This window comes from Syngnathus typhle, linkage group LG5, assembly GCF_033458585.1.
Source record: "Syngnathus typhle isolate RoL2023-S1 ecotype Sweden linkage group LG5, RoL_Styp_1.0, whole genome shotgun sequence".
Classification (NCBI taxonomy): domain Eukaryota; kingdom Metazoa; phylum Chordata; class Actinopteri; order Syngnathiformes; family Syngnathidae; genus Syngnathus; species Syngnathus typhle.
This window is the reverse complement of record NC_083742.1, coordinates 6003317-6027499: the sequence shown is the minus strand read 5'-3', so window position 1 is coordinate 6027499 and position 24183 is coordinate 6003317. Positions and strand designations below refer to the sequence as shown.

Below are 24183 nucleotides of genomic sequence, written 5' to 3'. Positions count from 1 at the left end.
CACCTACAGAAAGGCAGAAAAATTTGTAAACTCCACGTTGTCCTTGTTTCAAACCCAGTACCTTACAGTGTATTAGTACTCTCACCCTTCTTTCTTTGTGTCGTGTACAGCTAGCTCATATACCTAAATTAAATACATTCCTTCACTTGTTTCTCCGAAATACAAAAAAGCCACCCTGTAAGATGCACATTCTACCACGATCGAGGTTACAACAATTTCACACCACGGTGATCACAGTAGAAGAAACCTCCAGACACAATTAAAGCTGCTTTTCTGTGGAGGGAACATCGTGAATATAAGACAGACTGCTTCCTCACTGTTTTTAATGTATTCTTAGCTGAGGGTGTTTATAAATTGCAAATACCATCAGGGGGCCTCAGTCAGTACTTTCAGATAAACTGATTTAAATTCATACTATGTATATATATATATATATTATATATATATAAGCATTTTCATGTGTCACAAGTTTTGTCAAGCTTGTATTCAACTAAAACCATTTTCATGACGTGCAGTTATGTTTTTAATAGTTACCGTAATTTTCGGACTATAAGTCGCGTTTTTTTTCATAGTTTGGGGGGGGGGGCGACTTATACTCAGGAGCGACTTATATACATATATATGTTTTTTTTTCACTTTTTTGGGCATTTTATGGCTGGTGCGACTTATACTCCGGTGCGACTTATAGTCGAAAATTACGGTAGTTGCAGGTTAGTATGCTATTTGAGTTGCGTGAGACTTTTGTTGCGGAAATTGTTTTCCATTTCCATTGTGCAGCTAACTTTGACGTTATCCCAGTCAGTGTAATGATCGTTCGCAATAAGGACACGCAGCTTAATCTTACCCGTGTTGAGGTCTTTGTACTCGTGGGAGAAGTGCTCATTCTGGTGAACCCATTCTCCATTGCATTTAAAGAAGATCTGCAAGGCAGGTGTGGCTCGACAGCGGAGTTTAATAGGATTGCTCTTGACTATGTAGGCGTCCTCTGGCTCCTGAATGAAGTGCGGCAGAGTACCCTGCACTGAGGGTTGGGCGCCTGACTGAGCATCCCCTGTAGCACCTGAAAGTAAAGATCTCAATTATTAGACTGATCTGCTTTAGGTTATAGACACAAACGCCACACTGAAAACAATAGCTTTTATATAACTAACTCACATTCAGTGTTGAACAGTAGAGGTGCTACAAGTGGCGGTGTTACTAGTTACATATAATTTTACTGCGTGGCCATAACATTGTTTTCAGGTAGTTATGCTATATGCCTACAGCAATGTGGTAGCGTCTACATAAGCAACATTTCCCCAGACAGTTTTAAACATTGATGTCACAACCTATTTGTCTTTCATGGTGTACAAAAACATGCCTGTGAATGAAAAGTGCGCAGCAGGAGTCAATGGCAGCAGCATCAATGGAGCTCAGCACTGCCACCTGCTGGCAGCAGTGCAGTACTTACTGGGCATCAATGTGCACTTTCAATCACTTTTCTGGCCGATCAGAAAGCAGTTATAGAAGAAGCTACAGGTAACATTTGGTGGGTGAATGTCTCTCTTAAGAGGCATTAAGGAACCGAACAACAACATGACGTTTGTGATCTTGCAACAGCTGAGCTCTTTCTCAGCAATGTACCCTGACCACATCAAGACAGCTCCAGCTGAGCTGGTATAAACAACCTTGGAAGTGATTATGTCTCACCGCGGAATCCAATTGTGACCCTTGAAATCAAATTGACCTCTTCACCATCTCTCAGTCAATGTTGTCCTTGAGAGCTAGCACAGCTAAAACAAGGTGACAGGATGATTAACGATGCACAACGTGACCAGTTTAGGAGGAGTAACTCTGGTTGCCAACTTACGAGTATAACAGAAAGACTGATAGAACACTGATCAGCTGGTATGATGTTGGTAAGGTAGACTGTAAACTGGTGATCAATCTCATCTCTGATCCTGATAATTTGAACCAAGTGTGTTGCAGCAGGGAGAAATGTTAGACTTGCAGGAAACTGGCCCCTGAAGACCAGGTTGAAGAACCATGTTCTTAGCTCTCCCATGCATTTTTGGGCTCTTCTCAAAGACAGTTCCAGGGAGGTGTGGAAGATTATTTTGCATCCACCCATTGATTATAATACGCATCTGTGCTGGTAAGCTCTTTGTAGAAAACCTTCAGCATTGTTGAAATTAAATGTGCTGAGTTGTACATATTCACATCGAACCTTTATGTAGATATTTTTCAGGACTTCTGCTTCATTAAGTCAGTGCTTCTCAATTATTTTCTGTTACGCCCCCCCCCCCCTAGCAAGAAGAAAACTATTCGCGCCCCCCCTCCCCACCGTGACTATCCTAACTTGTCTTGTAAGTCGTAAAATGTTGCACTGTCGCAAACGTGACAGATGTAACAATGAGAGCGCCACTGCCCCCTGCTGTAGTAAAGGCGCAATTACACTTTATTCCAGTACTGCCAAAATAAAAGCCTGTTCCCCAGGGTCACACGCGCCCCCCCAGATATAGCACCGCGCCCCCCAAGGGGGGCGCGCCCCACTATTTGAGAAGCACTGCATTAAGTGCTTGTAATGGAGTTGTAATGAAATAGCTGAAGTCTGAGACGATTGTCCCATGATTGTCATTACACTGAATTCTTTTCCTGACAAAATCAGCTCATTATTATTATTTCTATTATTATTATTACCGCATTTTCCGGACTATAAATCGCAGCATTTTCATAGTTTGGCCGGGGGTGCGACTTATACTCAGGAGCAACTTATATGTGAGATTATTAACACATAATTACTTGATCATTAACACATTACTGACTTACAAGTACAGTGATCCCTCGCTTTTTCGCGGTTCGTTTGTCGCAGCTTCACTGCATTGCGGATTTCATCCAGCCAAAAAAAAGTTGTTATAATAAGAGTTCTAAAAACATATTTGCAGTGTTGTAATTTGTTATAAAAGAAGTTGTTATAATTAAAGATTTCTGAAAACATACCGTATTTATTCTAATTAACCATATTCTAATAATCGCCCAGTGTGTGTTAGCGATGACATAAATAATAAACATTGATACCTCTAATTATCGCCCATGCTGCTGAAAATTCCCCCCAAAACTTACGTTTTCCTCCGCGACCGCATGCCGACGTCATTGCGCAAGTTTAAATATGACTGATTGGACAGCACGTCAAATGTCCCTTTTAAATTGTTTTTTTCCATAAACTTTGATACAATTACACTCGTCACTCCGCTGCAATATCCTCACACAATTACGTTATCGGGGCGTGCGCTCGAACAAGACGATCGCGATAACATGACGTGCGCAACATGTGATGTGCAACGGTAACGTGTCGCATCGATGGAGCCTCAATTGACGCACCCCGTTGTTAGAGGTAGATCAAAACAGCCGCTGTTGTAGTGTTAAGAACACCAGTGAGATGCAGGTATTGCATACTACATAAGGAAAATATACACATTATCGCCCATTTCAGTGCCCCTTGGCGATCGGACAAAAAGTGTTCTCTATTAATCGCCCGCCTTCCCCCACCTGTTGGACATAAACCTTCTCTAATTATCGCCCTGGGCGACAGTATTTACAGTATTGTACCATGTTATAAAAAGTAGTTACGTATGTATATAGTGGGGGCGATCAGCCTGTGGCATTTCTGCCGTGTTAGCCCATTTTCCTTTGATGGCAGTTATCATTGATAACAGTTATCAATGTTACAGACTTCATTGATAACTTATCAATGAAGTCTGTCACATCTGTCTTGACCATAGATTTCCCATGGGGTTTAGGTCTGGTGAGCTTACTGGTCACAAAACCTGTACTCATCTAAAAAGCATGGGACAGTTTGGGCAGTGTAGGGGAGGTGAAAAGCCATGCTGGTACACAGCATATCCATTAGAATGGTCTAAAGTTTAAGTGGATTTCAGAGAACTCAATGAATGGACCGAGACCAGCGGACGACATGGCACGCAAAACCATCACTGTCTTTGAAAACATAGACATTTCCATAGTTCTTTGATTTGGAATGCTTCCACATTGCACATTGAGTTGTGTATGAAACACACCATATAAAGGAATAAATATCCAGCCAGGATGTCCAATTTTGCACCCAAAACTCTCATAATATATTATTTCATCAAGAAAATGAAACTTTGTTGGATTTTTAATTTCATCAAGTTGTTTTTAAATGACTAACTACTCAACGCCTCTTTCTGCTCTGTGATATGGACAGCACCGACCCCCCGCCACACAATATCTGGGTGTGATGTCAGCAAGGGAAATTGACACAACTTGTACAATCAAAGTCACTGAACGTACGTCGCATATAATGTATAGAAATGCATTGAAATGTATGTGGACATCTCCTCTTATGCATGTCTACTTCAACTTAATATGAATATCAATGGATAAGCCTTCATAGGCGCTCACAGTTAGGGAATGAAGAAATTAGAAAATGGAGTGTTTCTGCTTTTTATCTCTCGTGCAGGCTTGTTCTTTGATAACAATAAGTGAGACTTACGTAAGACCCTTCAAGATCCTCAGGGAGGCTCTTGTGTCAAAAAAAGAAGGAAAAAGCCAAGAAAAAAACATGCCCATCACCTTGGTAGCTGAGTCGAGGTACTGCACCTCTGCACAGCAGCACCATGACTTCATCTACAGAGCGAGGCAGTCACAGATTCTTGTTTGAGTGTGCCAGTTCCTTGCAAATGCCAAATGTGCGCTGCAAATTACACTCAACTTGCTTGTTTATGCAAGTCGGTTTCACTTGTCAGTTCATAGGTTTTCTCACTTTCTCATCCTTGGGTAATTTATGCAGGCTAAAACCTTCTTGCGGCATGTTGCCACACTCAGCCACACAGCATCTGTTAGGGATATTTGAATGAATGTTCAAAATTCATCCAAAAACAACAGTACAAAAACAAACAAGCCATGAAACAAATGGAAAAAGCTTCTCTTCTCCCTACACTGACGTCATCTGCCTGATGTGTTAATCAAGCACTACTCTTCTCCCTTCACTGACGTCATCTGCCTGATGTGTTAATCGAGCAGTTTTTACCCAATTTTTGGGCGTCCCGAGATCGCTTGAAAAAACCCCATAATAATTTAGAAATATGTGAGTTTCCAGGCCTATTACTTAGAGCAACCCATGGCTCCGGAGCCACATGTGGCGCTTTCATCCTTCTGTTGTGGCTCCCTGTGACTTTGGGAAATAATGAGTATTTTATAAAAATTTAATTTTATTTTAGTTTGTTCATTTTAAAATATAATTCTGAATTTGAAGATTATGGTAAACTTGTAACATTAAAATTAAACGTTTTTAATATTTTTACCGCCGAAATATGCGTCACATCCGCGATGTGCGACATTCGAATTCCTGGCGTCCCTCACGTCTGGCAGCTGCCGTTCTTCCAGCACACTACCACCGTGATAGCTATATATTAAGTGAAGTAGTCGTTTTTTTTTTAATTCAGGAGGACAAGTGGCTGCACACTTCAGTACACGCAATGGCACAGAAGCAGACTGCGCATTTTTTTGGTTTGCATTGTTCGTTCAGTGCTGGTGGATAATATTTAGATAAGTTTGGATTTTTATCTCATAAATAAGAGGACAGGTGACTGCAGGCTGTTTGTATTTTTTGTTCAGTGGTTAAGTTTGGATTTTTATTTCTTAAATACGAGGACTCAAATAGACACCGGGTATTTTATTTGAAATTATGCATCAACCAAGTGTAAAATGCTTTTTGTTACATGCAGAAATAAAATTCTGTGTTCTCTGCAGCAGTTCGTTGATTTCATTTTCATAAATGCAATAGTTTTTTTGTACATAGCATAATATATACATGCATAATATATATAATGATGTCAAAATGGGTTGTGGCTCCGGGTGCTTTCTTTTCATTGGGGGGCGGTCCCAAATTAATAAACTATTATAAAAAATGATTTGCTGTGACGTATCCTTTGTGTGCAGCAACGCTCTTCAGTGGCAGAAGTCTATTCTGAGTTATAATGAACAGTAAGAGACGATAGTTTAGTTTGTTAACATCATTCAGCATTAAATCTGTTTGAAATCAGGAGAAACACAGATTCATTAAAACCCTAGCTGTTGGTGGAACTGGAAGCATTTTTTTTCAGAAGGCGTTGTTCGTTTCGCTGTTTGCTCAGGTTTGCCCTGCCTTGGAAATGCGCTTGATGAGACTACCCACCAGACTCAATCACTGGTACAGGATTCTGGGGTTTTTATTTCCTGTAAGCCATAATAATTATAATGCACAGATTTAACAAGCCCATGCCACACTCCTTCCAGACGCTAACCTTCCACGCACTCACAGACAGTTTTCATTGGCCTTTTGGGTGGAGTTTTGCCGCCTCCTGGGAACCACGGCAAGCCTCACTTCTGGGTTCCACCCAAAGTCCGACAGGCAGGTCGAACGACTTAACCAAGAACTGGGTAAGTCCCTCTGCTGCATGTCTGCCAATAACTAGCGCGGATGGGCCCAACAACTGCCTTTGGTGGCATACGCGCACAACGTGCTCCCGAGCTCTGCCATGGGCTTGTCCCCGTTCCAGTGTGTGTTTGGATACCAACCGCCACTGTTTGACAATTATTTTTTTTCTTTTTTTGAATTTCTTAAATGAATTTATAGCTGATTACAGAACTGTCTGAATTACTCAATGGAATTTAATGCATGTCAGTGATGAATGTAATATGATGGCAATTTTGCAAAACGTTGACAATGCCATAAAATGGTATGTACCCGGGCAAAGTCAAATAGAGTTTTCTCCCTGCGGGGAGGCAGTCTTTCTGTATCCATCCATCACCACATGTGGCGTCTACCTATGATAGAAAATATCAAAAGCTCTTCTCTATACAATGGGCTTGTCCTGACTGACTTCAATCTCTGTGTTATATGAAATATAAAGCATTTATCTCAAAATTGTCAGTTGTATGGTGTTATTGCATTCAATGATAATTGCATTGTGACAACTAGATTTAAGTTTTTAGTCACTTAAATGTCATACAGAGGCTGAGATCAACCGGAGTCAAATTCGCTGTTTGGCATGCACAAATTTGGTCAATAAATCTGATTCTGTTTCTGAATCATGGTGACACCACACCGTTGGTTCTCTTCTCTCATATAGAGAAACACTTGGATTTGTGTTGGATTTGACACTACATTTGTTGAGAAATGTAAAAAGGTAAATACATAATTAAATGAATAAATAATTAATTAACATGCTGCTTTCTGTTAACACAATACATAGGGGGAATTTCAAGAGCAAATTCTCTATAGCACAGAAACTCAAGGCCCGGGGGCCAGATACGGCCCGTCACATCATTTTATGTGGCCCGCGGAGACAAATTGTGCATCAAATCCGTGTGTCATTACTAGAATTGCAAATTGTCTTCACTTTTAATAATATCTTTGTTTTTTTATATTTGACCAGTTTTTACTCGTCTGATTTGAAAATGAGTTATTTGTCAGGTTTTCTTTTGTAGCTTTTGCTGTATATAATATGAGGTGCTCATACATTTATTTGGATTGACAATCATAATCGCCCTCCGAAAGAAGCTATGACTACAATGCGGCCTGTGAAAAAAAAATTGTTTGACACCACTGCTCTATAGCATCTAGGGTTGCCAACTGCACTGCTCTATAGTGCACTGTCATTAAGTATTTTGTATTTCATGTTGCATGATTGCGTCACAATAAAATTCTAGTTCATTAACTTCTTCATTGACAATCAAGCCAATTCCGATTCTGGTAAAACAAAATACTTCCAAATGAGTCAGCCTTTACATAAAGTAGCATGAAGAATAGAAACACATATGATGACATACAAATTATAAAATACAAATCATACATGTATAAAACGTTTTAATCCCTTGTATAGAGTTCAGCAAGTTGGGCACATTTTAGACAAATTGTGTGCATTTGAGAGGAGAGTCCACATGTTGTGCATCAAATGGTTAATACGATCTTTAAAATTTGTCAATTGATGAAGAATTCTTCCATTGCATTTTTATTTGCACCTTTACTTTCATGTCCAATTTTTCATATGTTCTCACTGCCTTTGAATTAATGATTCTAAAGTGAGGATACTGCTGCTGGAAGTGAAGCCTGCAATGTGTCTATTATTTAGTAGTATCTGTCATGGTCACAGAGCTCCAGATAAAAAAAGATCCATGAGATAAAACTAGAACTGATTTGAGGTCAACTCACAACACAAAATCTGACGTATCATAAATGAAACGATGACAACAGCAGAAGACTGGACTTAAGTACTGATGACAGTCGTTCTGTTAAAAAAAGTAGATGATGATTAAAATTCTTATGATGAAATTGTTATTGTTTACTTTTGTAATTACTTAATGGTCCTAGGTGCAATGTGGTGACTGTAAATTGCTTGAGTGAAATAATATAGCATTCTACAGCACTATCACTGAAATGTAGAAATATTTTTTATTCTGTGAGGATTGCATCAGATGAGGAGAAAATGATTACATTGAATACACAGTATAGCATTTATTATTTACAAAATGCTTATAAATAAAAGTGAATTTGTTCCACAGGAGATGAATGTGGTGATGAATTTTAAACGTTTGTGCTATTGTTGATAACGGCATGGAAACTCCCTCCCCCAGTGTTTCTATCGTGCAATCAACTATAATTGCCTTCATGATGAATAAAAAAGCAGGTGACACTGCCAAGCCCGCGGTGCACATGCTGCCCTTTTCTCCACACTGAACAACAACTAATGATGCACCATGTCCTGTCAGATTCAAAGGTAGAGGCTAATTGGAACAAGGTGGCAATGTACGCTCCATAAACCTGCAATGTCCTGTCGGCTGCTGGATACTCATAAATATCATTCTTAATGAAGGAAGTGATTGTGACGCCAATAACTCACTTATTTCCTCATTACACTGATTAATTTTAACACTGGCTCTAAAATGCTCCCTCACCCTATCAACCGCCAGTCCCAGGTTTCCACCTGACTTAACACGGGTGGGGTGTGCAGTGGACCTGCAGCTGATGAATGCACCGTGTTTAAATCTGCATACAGGGACACAGGCGACATGGCAAGTGGCTGACAAAGCCGGGGAGTCAGGGGACCATGTAGGAACAAAACTGATTCAAATCAACACTCATTTATCATGCCGGGTCAACACGGACTGAGCTAGTACTTGCTTGAGTGATGGAGTGTGCACTCAGAGCATTCAAAAACTATCTCTGGAACTTCATGTGACAGCCAAACACACCAAAGACTTAAAACAATGACAGTGATTGGATGTTGCATAGAGAAACAATCAATATGGAAAAGGTTTTATGCTTTTTGTGCCCAGGTGAAAATGTTTGTGAATATTCCTGGTTAACATTTTAATGGTTGACCATCTCAAATTCGTTGGCGCCGCGGTAGTGGCGACACGTTTGCAGCAGCTCCGTCTACTGCTGCTAACATAGGAGTTTCCCCATTGAGGGAATAATAAAGGATTATCTTATCTTATCTTATGTGTTAAAAGTGACAAACTTTTTTTTAAAAATCATAATATAATGAAGGATCAATAATTGGAAAAAAGTGCATCAACCTTTATTTAGGTAATTATGCAAACCCAAAATCTTCCACCTATCCAGCAACCCATCCACACTAGAAAGACAGTACCCACGCAAGTAGAAGGGCAACCAGCAAACATTTTAAACCTTCCTAGCCCCCCCACGAGTTTGAGCATGTAATTTTGATTACAGAAGATAATATGCGATTGGTAGACCATTATTTAAAGCAGATCCTCAGTGTCTTAATGTCTGTAATGTGTTTTTATCAAAATACCCCGAGTGAATATACTTTACACACCTAATTTCCTGTCGTACTGAAATTTTACCCAGTCTCATCCAAGTGAGCCAGCCCTTAAATCCCCACACCATGTACTGCTGGGCCAACGTCAAGTCCTGCTCTCATTAACATGACAATAGGGGTCAGGGCTTGACCTTTCTGATTATAAGCATTTCATCTCACCAACAGGAGTTCTCCGCAGCTGTCTGTTTGCTTCTACTTATGAAAGCCAAACCCAAAGAATAAAAGAATCCTTCTTACCTTTAGAGGTAAGAACTAATACTGGTAGCTCATGCTAATTTGTTCATACAACAAACGTCAATGTAGCCCTGTATACGTATCTTTTCGTGCCTAGTTAAAAGCCAACCCTAGCTACTTTCACCATATGCCACTCTTGTCAAACTCAAGGCCCAGGAGGCAGATACGGCCCGCCACATCATTTTATGTGGCCCGCGAAGACAAATTGTGCATCAAATCTGTGTCATTACTAAAATTGCAAATTGTCTACACTTTTACTATCTTATTTTTTAAAATATATGTCCAGTTTTTACTCGTCTGATTTGAAAACGAGTTATTTGTCAGTTTGTTTTGTAGCTTCTACTTTATATAATATGAGGTACTCATACATTTATTTGGGTTGACAGTTATAATGGCCCTCCGAAAGAAGCTATGACTACAATGCGGCCCGCGAAAAAAATGAGTTTGACACCCCTGCCATATGCGATTGCCCACCTATTGCCCTTTTATGCATAGCATCATTAAGTGTCCCAATATAAATTTGCAACCATTCTTTTTTTTTTTAACTAATAACAGTAACTAATAGGTAACCATCTGGCACTGGAATGCCTAAAAAATTCAACAGACTCCTGCTATCAGATTTCGAACTGGCCTCAACATAGTATCTCACCTTAAAGAAAAAATGGACAGTGGTCAAGCTTTTGAAAATTTGAGTTGACAGCACAATACTTCTCACCTAACCAGTCATGCTACTGGCTATTACTATTTTATTGAGCTGCTCAACAGCCGTAGTCCTTTAAAACCACAAATTCATCCTCTCACATCCATAAAACCGCTGGGGATCACTCATGGATTTTTAGTGGAGCTGAAATAGGCAGAGGGCGAGGATGAGGAGCATCAGCAGTATGAGTATTGGCTTTACACGTTGAGCACCCTCTCAGCATTTCAGCAGGAGTCCATCTTATTTGAAAGGCAAGGAGTCAGGAGATGTCAGACTAATCCTTGACACCAAAGTAGAGAGAGCAGCTGAGCAAAAGTTCAGCAGAAGTCCCTGTACAATACCGACCGCTGAGTGAACCGAAGAATATACTAATCTACCTGAAAACGGTCTCAATAATAATCCCAAAAATACTGATTGGTGCATTCACTAAAATCAATCCAATGTTTGTCAACTAGCTATTCTAAAACTTTCTTTGAAACCTGTGCAGTGTCATAATGGAGAAACGTCCGTCTCAATTTTCAAACCAAGTTTAAATGACCAAGGATACAAACAGATATATATATAAGCTATTATGCAAATTATTATGGATATGAGCTTGAACAAATGTAGTGGGTGACATACAGCATATAATGTAAATAAGAGTTTATAGACAATAAAACTACATATTCAATTACAAGGTAGGGCACCAGAAAAAGGACGGAAGGAAGCCTTGGTGTGATTGCATTTTTGAACAATTATAATATAGGCACAGGCAGATAAATTTGTCAATAAGGATTTCAAACTCCTGTACATGGAAGTACGTCTAACAAGGAGCTTGAGGTGACTTTTTTTTATTATTATTGCTGATATCTATGTCAAATTTAGGTTTGAATGCATGATGGTCAAGCATCGTCCAAGAATGGGTGCTGTCTGACAGTCTTCTATACTCTCAAGACTAAATCTGACCCATGAACCAGGAAGGAGCCCTCATCAAACATTGTTATCACCGCAAGATTAAAACCTTTGTCAAACTATCCATTAACTTCAGAGATGTCATTGTTTTTATTGGTGAAAATGAGATCATTCCGTCAAAATTAGATAATTCATTCATTCATCCTTCCATCATTCATTAGATTTTTTTTTTTGTATCTGTAAGGACCTGAAAAGGCAGTCATATTTTCAAGTTGTGCAATTAAAATGTTTCATTTTCAATTGAATCAAGCAATAACTAACAGGAAACCCTGTGGTTTGAGGTTGTTGATGAAGACGACGACGACGACGACAATGATGATAATATAACTTTATTTATCCCACAGCGGTAACATTTACTTGTCAATTTATTTATTTTTTGGTGGCAATATTAGCCTGTTGGTGAAGGGTCAAGTCTCAATTGGTTGACATACTGTTTACAAGTTCGCACCATGATATTGGCAAGCAATATTCTAACTCACCAAATCTACACTCCAGTTAAGGCTCTTACATGGACTGTGATCAATTTTAAAAGGTTGAGCGGTATGGGAAGCAATTACATAGTGCGTATGTGTGTATGCGGCGGGGCTGCAGTTTGAGAGCTTGCCTCCCCAGTGATTACAGAGCAGAGATCTAGGACTGTGTCAGTTATAGGTTGTTTCTGTGAGATCGTCTTGTTACAGCAGAGGCCCTAGCAGCCTCACGGACCTGATTGACAGAGACAGCCTCTGACAGATATTGACAAGCTGCCGCACTTCCCAGAAAGGGCAACTGCGAAAGGGAAATTGAGAAAGAAGAAGGAGCAAATTCTCAACTCAAGGCTACTGTATTTCTACTTTGTCTCTTGACACTATGCTTACACTCATATGATTTGAAGGTCTTTCTTTTGAATTAGCGTCTATATCAGGTATGTGCAACTGGCAGCCAGTCAGCCACACTCACACCGACAGGGTAGCATCTGCCAATTGCATATGCGGAGGGAGAGGCGATGTGAAATAGGTCCAATTCAAAGTAAATATGGATATTAATGCATTCTTATATAATAATATCATCATAAAAACTATAATATTATTGCTTTTCATTCAGAAAAAAAACCACAGCTATAACTCTTCTCTAGCTTTAGGATGCATAAGAGGGTCCGAGTTCAAATTGGCCTTTTGGGAGCCACAGTATATACCGATATATAAATTTATATCTGGCCCTTGACTTAATCAATAGCTACTCTCGTGCTGCATTCCAAATAATTTGATACATTTTTGGCGTGATAGCTGAACCGGAATGTGTTTGTCTTTACCTTTCAGACAAAATTCATCCAAGCTTTGAATTGTTTTAACTGAGCTGGTGCAGGTTGCTTTGTGGACATAATTAAGTATTTGGCAAAAACATGACAGTGAAAAGTGCTTTCATCCCAAAGGGACAATCCAAGTCTTATACTTCACACTCCTGTCACGCCTGGTGGTTTTCTGTCTGTACCATTTCTGATACTGCAGCATTCAAGGAGCAACTTCAGCTCCACATCTGTCATTCTGCCAGTCTACAAAAGACAGTGAGACTGGGGAAAAGGTTTAAAAATGCCTGATTACAGTTTAGAAGGTGAAGGTGTGAAAGACGCAAAAGTCAATCATTGCTGGTCCGTATTGCAAAGTGGTCATTAATGTCAGTAACACATTAAGTCCAAACTTTCCAGCAACAACACTAGTCTAATGTGTTAATTTTTCCAGTAAAGTAATTAGACTACAATTATCAATTTACTTCAACTTGACAGTTGCATTTGCTACCAAAGGCAGCTGGAGTAAACCAGCTTGGGCAGCTCTAATGTTGAGTTAAAATTAGTGGACTATGCAAGAACTTGGAAATGCACCAAATTGGTCATTATATTAAAAAAAGGGGCATTGGATATTTAAATTACAATATATTTGGTTTTCATTGATATGAGCTGGAGATAAGCTCATTCATGGTGTATCCTGTTTCTTGCCCAAAGTCAGCTGGGATAGGCGCCACCTTCCTCGTGACACGAGAGAGGATAAGCAGTATAGGGAATGGAGTCTGCAATTATTGCAAAACCTTTGTTCCTTAATAGCAAAATGAGCTTAAACGCCAGCACAGCAGTTGTTTGGGGAACTGTCTGTTGATGTTTGCAGTTATAATGGATTCTGATGAGCTGCAGACTCATCAGCATTACATTTTGATCTCATGTATAAACATGATGTGTCTGCTGTCTTAATCCTCACAGCACTGCTAAATCAATCTGCCCTTTATGAGACTTCAAGTCGGTGAGCCGATGCACTTGCTGAAAATACTGATGACACTGTTTTACATATTACAATAAAATCTATCTTCATCATGGATTGCTTCATATCGACTAAAGTTAGCTAATATATACAAGCTTAGATAAGTAATTTGTGGTCAGTTGTAGACACATTTTCTTCCAAATAAACTTTGTTGTATGAGCTTCTGGAACAAATCAAATTATTTTACAGTTGGATGTTCTCTGATCAATGAGTTGAGACATTTGAAGCAAAATATTGTAGCAAAATTAATTTGATTTTAATTTTGTTTATGCAACAGAGAGCATGATGAGCATCTACTTGTCTACTTTAGTAGATGAGCATCTACAAGGGCAGAAAAAATGCAGTTAGTTGTGTGCACATTTTTTAGATCTGGGCAACTCTAGATTTCTTATGAAACAATGAAAAGTATTACGTGCTGACAAAGACCTTTTCACTCATCAAAAAGCACTAAAAACCTGAGGCAGCAAATTTTGCTACATGACTAATCTGAATGTGTGTGTGACTAGTGTGAATACCCTTGAAGCGGAATTCGAAATGTATAGTGTGCAAACCACAAGTCATTTGAAAGGCAAAGTCAAACGGCGCCTGGGTTATTTTATGTTGTAATAAACGTCAGACATGCAATCAAAAAGCGATAATGAATGAGCTCAGTCAAACATGGAACAAAGATGGAGACACAATGCCATTTAAATATAATTTTACGACACAATTACACAAATCCTTCAACACACTGATTGTGTGATGTAGCACATCGAACATTTACGTTGAAACAAGTCGATGAAAATGCTTTCTCAAGGGTGATGTTTTGTTGTCTCATATGTGATTTGAAACTCTAAAATTACTGTAACGCAAAAAAAGCAAACTGACTGACAAGAACATTTTGAACTGTAAAACTATTGTGAATTCCTCGGGTAGGTATAGATGTTTGACTAACTTGAATTGTTTGACAGTTTAATAAGCGCACAAAAAGTATATCTCATACATGTCTGTTACCTCCAGAAATTGAATTGGATTGAAAGAAATGACTGACCTAGACCTCCAGAGCAAGCTAACATATTACATTATACCTTACACATTCTATTAAAGACCAGAAACTAATTAAAAAAACAGTCTGAGCCAGCTTCATTTTCACCTCATTTTCAATAAGAGCCCTGTAGATATCTACTACTCCACCTTACGTCTCCATTCTCCAAATGGTAACTGTCCAACTCGCTGCCGACTCCCGATGTGAGCAAAGTGCTTGTGAGGTAAATTACATCTCAACAGATGAGGGCCACGCAGCAGGGACTGATTTATTTATGTGATGGCTGATGGGCCCATACAAGGTGTACTACAGGATTCGGGGGCACTTGAGTCTAAACTAAAGATGAGGTAGATCTGATTAAATATTTCCATTATTTAATTAAATGTATAACATTTAATGATGGAGAAGAACAGATATGTTTTTTGTAGCATGCAGTTCAACTGGCATTCACATTTTAACACACGCAGATGAAACACATTTTGTCATATAGCATTACCACATATATCCGTGTCACCGTTAGTTTTAATTGGTAGAGTCAGAATGTTGTTATCCTGCAGCTAGTGGGACAAAAAGTCAAAACAGAAATCTCGTACAGGGGTGGCATATGGGCTAAGGCGTCATCTGTTCACTTCTGGAGTGGATCTGGATAAATATGCATCTCAGTTAAGGTCTCTTTGCTTTAGGAGAGAAGAGAATGCAGGAGGACCAGCCCCACTGCATTGAATCAACAGAACAAGAATGGAACAGAATTTTCCAGGATTTCATAATTTTTCTATCAAGCAACTCAAGCAAGCAGCCCTTTATTTGTGTACCGCACAAGTCTGGCCGTGAACAGTAATCCAACTGTGCACAGTGTTGAGCTATACCAAGTTTTATTTTCACAGAGACATGCAGCTTGGTACTGTTAAAAACAGTGTTTTCACACCATTGTGGGTGTGAACAAAGCCAAGGTTGTTTGCAGCCAATTGAAGCAGCACTTGACTTACTTTTTCAAATTGGGGGATTTTTTTTGCTGGAGTCCATGCAGGAAGGTGAATCAAACTACATGCAATTAAACCTCCATTGGCTGATGATGTAAATTTGGCTGGAATGATCATAGATCACAATTGTAAAGTGGGCACTTGGAGACTGCCAATCTTGTATTTGACCCTACCACCTATAGCTTTACGGTCGTAGACTTATATAATGAAAAAATGTATAATAAAATATATATGACAATTATAATAACAAATTGATTCCTGCAATGATTTATAGGGCTTGATACGAGCTGTTCTCATATTTATGAATGAATAACAATTGCCATCCACTGCACGTTTGTGGAAATCAGAACCGGTTTGCTTGCACGCCAATCAAAGGTCAACATGTTTTTGGAATGTGGGACAACCGGAGTACCCGGAGAATAGGCACAGGAAGAACATCCCAATTCCACACAGAAAAGCCAGAGCCGTAATCCAACGGAAAACTTCTACACTGTGAGGCAGATATGCCAACCAATCGATCACCATGCCATTCTTTTAAAAATAACAATTACTTTAGTAATTTGAGCAAAATGGTTATTTCAGAAATTTCAAATTGGTAGACCTTTGCATGCCAACATGTGTTTCACAAAACTAAAAGATTGAGGCAGATGAGGCAGGTGCTGGCTATGTGTGTTCTTTCTTTATGGTCAATTCTTTAAATATAGAGAGAAACAACGGCCAGAGCTAAGCGCTGAACCCATAGCAAGAGTCAATCACGAGAAAATGAAACTATGACAGGCTACATGAACTAAATGGTGATTTTGTTCCAGACAGCCAATATGCCAATCTCACGCCAATTAAGCATTTCATCTTTCAGGTGTGAGCTTACATTGATTCTTGACAATATCATTTGGTAATTGATTGGTGGTTTTGTCGAGAGGCCCTTGTTATATTTCATATGACCTATCACCAAATTGGAGTTTATCGTTTTTGACAGACGACTGAAATGAAGCTGATGGCTGTTGCTCTTCTTTCCATTTCATCAGAGATGAAGGTAGAACTTGAGTCCGCAACAGAACTAATTTTATATCAGTAAGTAAACGACTTCCTCCTGCGGACCCTCATTCGCTCAATGTGATCTATCAATCCACCTATTGTCTATACAACTCCACAGGGTCGTGCAGAGACCTTTGGGGCCCTGTTTTCATTCTGGGCGCAAGTCAAGTCCAACTGTGCCCATGGGTGGAATGTTCTTTCTTTTGGTATTTTGCGAGATGTTACACTGGTAGAATTCGGAGTAATGGAGCTGTTTGCATCGTTGTGGGATGGAAGTAGACATTCCTCATCGTCTTACATTAGCATTATCATTTGGATTTATACATCGAAAGCTACTTAACAGTCTGGCAGTAACAGAGCCAAGGCAGCGTCGATCGCAAATGCCTCCTCTTCTGAGCTCAATCCAGTGAGTGAGACCTTGGCCAGTGTTAATCCTTCAATGTCTTTTTATTCGGGTAGCCGTCCTTTTTCTTTTTTGTCTCCTCAAATAAAATTACAGCTGGTGTGAATTGACACGCAAACTCTATTGCTTTCTTTTCCTTGCGGCATCTGTCCCATTGGGGCAAGCAGAAAGCCAACATAGCATGTGTTGTGCTGCAACTGCTGATGCGTTCATATGCCTCCCAAAAGTTGGAGATTTGTACCTCTCTGTACAGACGCCGCAACGCATGCATTCTGCAAAGTGAATTAGGTGTTAGAGTTGCAGGTGAAATGGAGGCTAGCCCAGCTGTTAGAGTGTATGAGTGAAGGTTCTGCACACAAGCAAAAAATGCAATTCAATTTCCCATGATAAAGCATCTTTCCTATAAACCAGTAGATTGTATATTGTACCACACAACAAATGAATATATCTCATACATGAAATAAATGTAAATGATATGCAATCATGAAATATTCAGGCGGAATTATGTGATATAGGCCCTACCACTTCCATGTTCATTAAAATGAGAATAATTTCAGCTTTATTACAATCCATTATGAGAGACATCACATTGTAATTTGGTCAAATGAGACCATATCTTGGGAAGGCAGTGGAGAAAGGAGAAGAAAAAGAAAAAAAATGCACAGGATGGTTGATTACAATTGGGCACATATCTCATCTGACATCCATAGTGGAGCCGATTTCCTCTAAAAGGACACGGGCCTTGAAGCATTGTTGGAATTGACTTATTGAATGGGCTATCGTCTTTGGACACTTTGCTCCCATTGACGTAGCAGCGAGAAATCAGAAATTTCGAACAAAACTCAGTCAGGGATTTAATTAAAACTCAAAAGAGGGAATGAGTGACACTGCAGACAAGGCTATAGCGATAAATCAATAGTGCAATACAAAAGAGTTTGAAATCGCCTTTTGCCTTCCACATTCATTATCTGTATTTTCCTCTTCTACAAAGCTTGTGCTCCATTCTCAACTAGGGCCACTGTTGTTTTATTTGGCTGATAACATGTATTGCTATATGTTTAAGTAGCAGCTGTTTGAAAAATATTTTTGCAAGATGGAATAATATGATTTGATGCAACAAATTTGTGTTCCATTTTATTTTTGTCCAGTTTGAGGTAAACCTCAACTGGGATTGACAGACAGCTTGTAGTGAGGTTCTGCCCAGAGAAAACCCATGTAGGCACGGGGAGAACATGCAAACTCCACACGGGGAGGACCGGAGGTGGAATTAAACCCGCACACTCTGAACTGTGAGGTGGACGTGCTAACCAGTCTTCCACCGTGCCGCCACTGCTGGGTCATAAACAGCCCAGTTTGGGTGAAAAATTAGACCGATCCAGGAAGTTGGGTCAAATTGTACTTTTTGTACAAAACAAGGTCAGATTGACCGCACATCCTGGGTTGGTCCGATTTTCAACCAAACAGTTTTAAGGGTAAATATGACAAAATATGCTCATAGTGTTGTATTGAACACGTATATAAATAAACAAAATACCGACTCAGTTATGCAGATCTGCATGACATTTTAATTTTATCTTTGTTGCTTTGAAGGATTAGTTGAGTACCGTAATTTTCGGACTAAAAGTCACTCCGGAATATAGGTCGCATGAGCCATAAAATGCACAATAACGTGAAAAAAAACATATAAAAGTCGCTCCGGAGTACAAGTCGCATTTTGGGGGAAATTTATTTGACAGAATCCAACACCAAGAACAGACATGAACGAGCAACAACAGGCTAAACAATACAGTATGCTAACGTGACAAACACAAACGAGGAGCTGAGAACGGGCTTGACGTAACATTCAGTTATTCAAATAACTATTACATGAATAACACGTTTATAAAACCATCTGTGTCACTCCAATTCATTAAATGCATCGATCGGGGTCGAGACATTATACCCATTCACAACGCTAGATGCCGCCAGATATCTTTAAAGCGAATGCTGAACTTAACTCCCCAGGCCAAAGCGAACCCCTATCACAAAGAAGAAAAATAAAATAGCTGTTAGAAAGGTTCCTATGTTGATGTTAAAATGTTGGAAAGTTACTTCACCGCGCCTTAAGTCTCGCGCGAATTGCCGTATTTCTGTCTGTTGCAGAACCACACCACACACACACATGCACACACACCTCACACACACACGCATACACACACTCACCCTTCATACAATAATCACAGAAACAAAACTACACACACCTGCGCTCACATCCTTACGACCAAACGTATGCCTATACCCTTTTGCCAGTTTGCCTGTATGCTCCTATGAGCCACAGTGCCTGTTACTTTTTTTGCCAATAATTCAGTAAAGCAATCAAAACTGAACCACGTGTTCCCTCCTGTGTTCTGACCGACACCCGGGGGCCAAAAGAGCACAACCATCCGAGCCAACAGTCTTCAGGCACCTCAACAATAGCGGTAACAGTTTGCATTATTTTATTGCAATGTTTTTCCTTATTCAGATTTGTTTCTAGTCTACAATTACAGTTAGACTTCACTTTAATGGTTAATGCAGTTATTGGAATTTTGTTGTTTCATCACAGTAGATTGCTTTATTTACATTTCAAAAACCAGAAGCCGTTCATTTACAAATGTGATTGCACTTTCGTTTACATATTTAAATGTTCAGATATTAAGATGCGATGGACAGTTTTTGCATGATTTGAATGAGGCCAAATAACATGCTTTTTCTCTCGAATATATTGTTATGATCATTTGTTTCAGATGCACTGTAATTATTTTCTGTATAGAAATTAGATTTGGTGTTCAAAAAGTGTTTTTTCAAACTTGAGTCCCAAAAAAGAGGGGGGTCGTCTTAAAATCAGGGTCGTCTTATATTCGGCCCAATACGGTATATCAAAGCACGTGGTGGTACATTTGAATGCAAATGCTCATACAAAAATGTTATTCACTTACACTTTAAAAAAAATACATGTTTCTAATGGATTAATAAAGATAACAAATACATGTGAAAAATACCACATGGTCATTTATTAGGTACAGTCAGAATATACAGTATATGTAGCTTTAAATTCACTCCCTGCGACACGTAAAATTGATTCCGCTGTCTGTTGTGGAACAACACTAATTTCCAAATAATACACGTTTGACACAGATGTAAAATGAAATCTATTTCTTAAGACATATCTATTTTTAAGGCCTTTACTAAGACCTTTCTTTTACACGTTTGGCAAAAATCATCATGCTCTGCACTGGATTGGACAGGCAGAGGAGTTTGAATGAATTGGGAATGCATTGTACTTTTGTCCAGGGTCAAATTTGGCAAGTGCATCACTTTCAAGTCCAAGCTGAATGTGGGTCACACAGCGCTCTGCTTGTGGTCTCTGTGGTCTTGCTCTGCATAAATAACAGCACATCAGTAGCTACTTCAAACAGGGTCCATCGGCCTGAGACCGGACTCATGTGCCAAATGTTGGTGTAGAGTTTCTTGTTTCCTCAGCTGTGACGACCAAATCATGCACCTCCGAATGAGGAACAAAATGAAGAGTGGCAGTGGTGTGACTGCTATTACTATGTGACTGCTCTTATCCTCTTATGGGTCACATTAATGCAAAATATCTCATTGCTGCCTTGTATCCCAGGGGTCACCAACCAGTTTTTACACTTATTCCAACCTCGTCAACAAAGAAAATAAGGTTTTCCAAATAACTAAATACCAAAATCCACCTGAATGCGTTTGGAATTTCAGCAGCAGTGCAAGGTTGCATATTAATACACAGCTCCAGATTTTTTTTTTTTTGTGTGGGCTAATGCAGGCTCAAAGAGAACTGGCACAACTGAAGGAGCTCCCACATTAGCCATTAAAAGCGCATCACTTACTAAATTCCTTTTCTGCTTCTTATCTCTTTATAATTCAAAGCACAAGTTTATTTTTTTCCATACGCAAGGTATGAGTTGTGCAAAACTATGCTGATTTGTAATAGCAAACTATGAATAGAATAAATTGATCAGTTGCATTTACCTGAAACGAAACAATGTAATAAGCATCATTTTTATCGTGTACTAACTATATGTACTGTAGGTGCAAAAATACAATGTGGTATTATTAGCGCATAATCCGTTTCGCATATCACGCCCAGAAAGAGTGTAAAAGGCAGAATCTGAGACAGCTGGGGGTGGATTTTATTTATTTATTTTCCAGTAGAGTGAAGCCTGTGATCCTTGAGCTGAAGAAGCTTTACTCTCCCCAGACATGCTTCCTGCACACACAGCAATACTGGCAAGCCTGATTGGAGAGGACAGGCTGGTCCACTACGCTAGAGGAGTGTTTGGGATTCGGCATATGCAACATAGTCCTGGCGGGGGGTATCAGTCCGGTGGGCTTTAATTGGCAACAGAACCCGGCCTGGCTCAGGAGCACCACACCTGATGACAGGACGGTTTCACCAGATAAGACTGTTATGCTGGCCACATAACAGCCAGCTTGCTCAGACATTGTTTTTCAAATGCTGCTTTTAGCGTGGGTATGGCTCCAAAGTGTGAGAGGAAAGCAGGCAGAAAAAAATAGCATGCAATTGATTTCTTTACAACCACAGTGAAGTGTGTCAAAAGCATGAAGCAAAAGCTTTGACGTCTAATGGCTTTAGAGATGTGAGCAGACAGCTGCTTAGGGAGCAGCACAAGGTGCCTGGAGTGCATTATTAAGTGTAATGAATGTCAGCGTGCTGTGCCTATCAGACACATCAAGTGCCAATTATAAAGGTGAGACCTGATTTGGTTTGGAATACAAGGCACAGAGAAGCACCTCATTTGGCCTGACTGACATCTGCCTCATTACGTTGAAGATACAAGCGAGGGAAAAAGGAAAAGTGACCATCCTTGCCTCTAGGCCTCAGTGGGCCCCATTTGAAGGCAGGGGGACACACATTTTCCCTGTTTTGTCACCAGGCAGCTCAAACTTACATATTATTGATGAGGTAGAAGGTGAATAGAATATTAATGTGCAAAAGTCAGCGTGACATTTGGAGGTGATTAGATACTGTTTTGCACCATAGTTGGAGTATTTGGCAAGCCAGTTAATTCATTAGTCAACACTGAATAGTGCTTCGAATGTTCACACACAAAGAGGTAAATAAAGCATTAATGAGTATCATTGCCTGAGGCAGCCAGAGAAAAACTCTATTGATTTTACTGAAGTGTTCTGAAATAATGGTCACAGATGTGTCAAGGCATTCATCAAACCGTCTCTGTGAGCCAAAACCATCAATGCAGTAAAACGCCAATATGCAGCTCGGTTCCAACAGACTAATCAGAAATCTTTGCTTGTGTTTATGATGCAAGTTTGGCAACTTGATGCAAATAACTCTCAGCCAGTCATACTGTGGAGACCGGGTGTAGTTGTAACATGGGGAGAGTTGTAACCACCACTTCCACTATTTGGGATGATATGTGACGTATGATCATTTTAGTATTTACCTACTTCTGCCCTATTTGTATGTGGTGATTATCAAGGCTGGAAACAGGTGAATATAGATTTTGCACAGATGAAAAGGATTCGGAGGTACAAAAGTAATTTTTTGGCCAAGACTATAAGTTTTATACTATTGCAGATAAAATTATCCAACCTATACTACAATCAATTTTAGTTTCTCAGGTAAAATGTGATGCAGTCTTTCCCGGCTAATTTCAAATCACTATAAAAATACAGGTATCTTAAAAATGGCTAATAGGGATGGGTTGAGTTGTGACACACGACAGGGTTAGTCACCAAAAACTAGAGCGGATTTTAATGCTAGTGCCATACAATGTACTTTGCTTTTCCATTTCACTTTTGTTAGTAGCGATTTGCATATCAGCTGCCAGAAGTACATACAGTATGGTATCAAACACCCTCAGACCTGGGTTGAGAAGCAGATAGCAAAGCCAGACTGGTTCATATTCTTTATGAGGCGGAACCAATAATCAATCAGGAGTGCAGAGGCATCTAGCCTTACATGGGCCATAAGTTTTAACCGAACAAATGTGGAATGTTTCTTCAAAGGCTTTGGAGAGTTACAGCTTTGATGGGGTGATTTGTGGAATTTACATTTATTTCAATTCATCAATAATGACAACAAATTAGGATTGATATTTAATTAATTAATTTTACTCATACCGATCTCTTTTTGAAGTATATCCCAAGATTTGCCCTCTGTTTTTATCATTTTGGCTATCTGTTACATTTTACCCTAGCATGTGCTACAACCTTTTTGGGGTAGCTTGGAAGAACGTTTTTAGAATGCCATTTATAGTAAACAAAAGTGGGTACTTTGGACTCAAATTTGAGATGTCGAACTCAAAAATTCAGCGAGTTAAAGATAATCACACTTTAAAGTTGGTAGTACGTTCGACAACTGGTTGGCACATCCGCCTCAGTCTTATAAGGTCATATATTCAAACCAGGCCTTGCTGTGTGGTATTTGCATTTTCTCCCAGTGCTTATGCATGTTTTCTCTTCATCACAAATCCTCCACCTCAGTCTTCTAAGGTCATATATTCAAATCAGGCCTTGTTGTGTGGAATTTGCACTTTCTCCCAGTTGCAAATCTTAACCTCAAAAACGTTATCTAGATGACGTTATTAGATAAAGTGTAGCCTTCCTAACATTAAAAAATATATTTTAAAAAAAATCAAACAACACCAATGAAGCATGTCTTCTTTGGCAGAGGAGACATGGACAATT

At 39.4% G+C, this 24183-nt stretch overlaps 1 protein-coding gene across 1 annotated transcript in view; it reads right to left on the bottom strand.

Moving 5' to 3' along the window:
• unc5db (unc-5 netrin receptor Db) overlaps nucleotides 1-24183 on the bottom strand; it is a 148973-nt gene that overhangs the window by 79387 nt on the left and 45403 nt on the right. Inside the window, exon 2 of the mRNA XM_061279822.1 lies at nucleotides 845-1060. Coding sequence (XP_061135806.1) covers nucleotides 845-1060 — 216 coding nt within the window. The remainder of the gene's footprint in view (nucleotides 1-844; nucleotides 1061-24183) is intronic.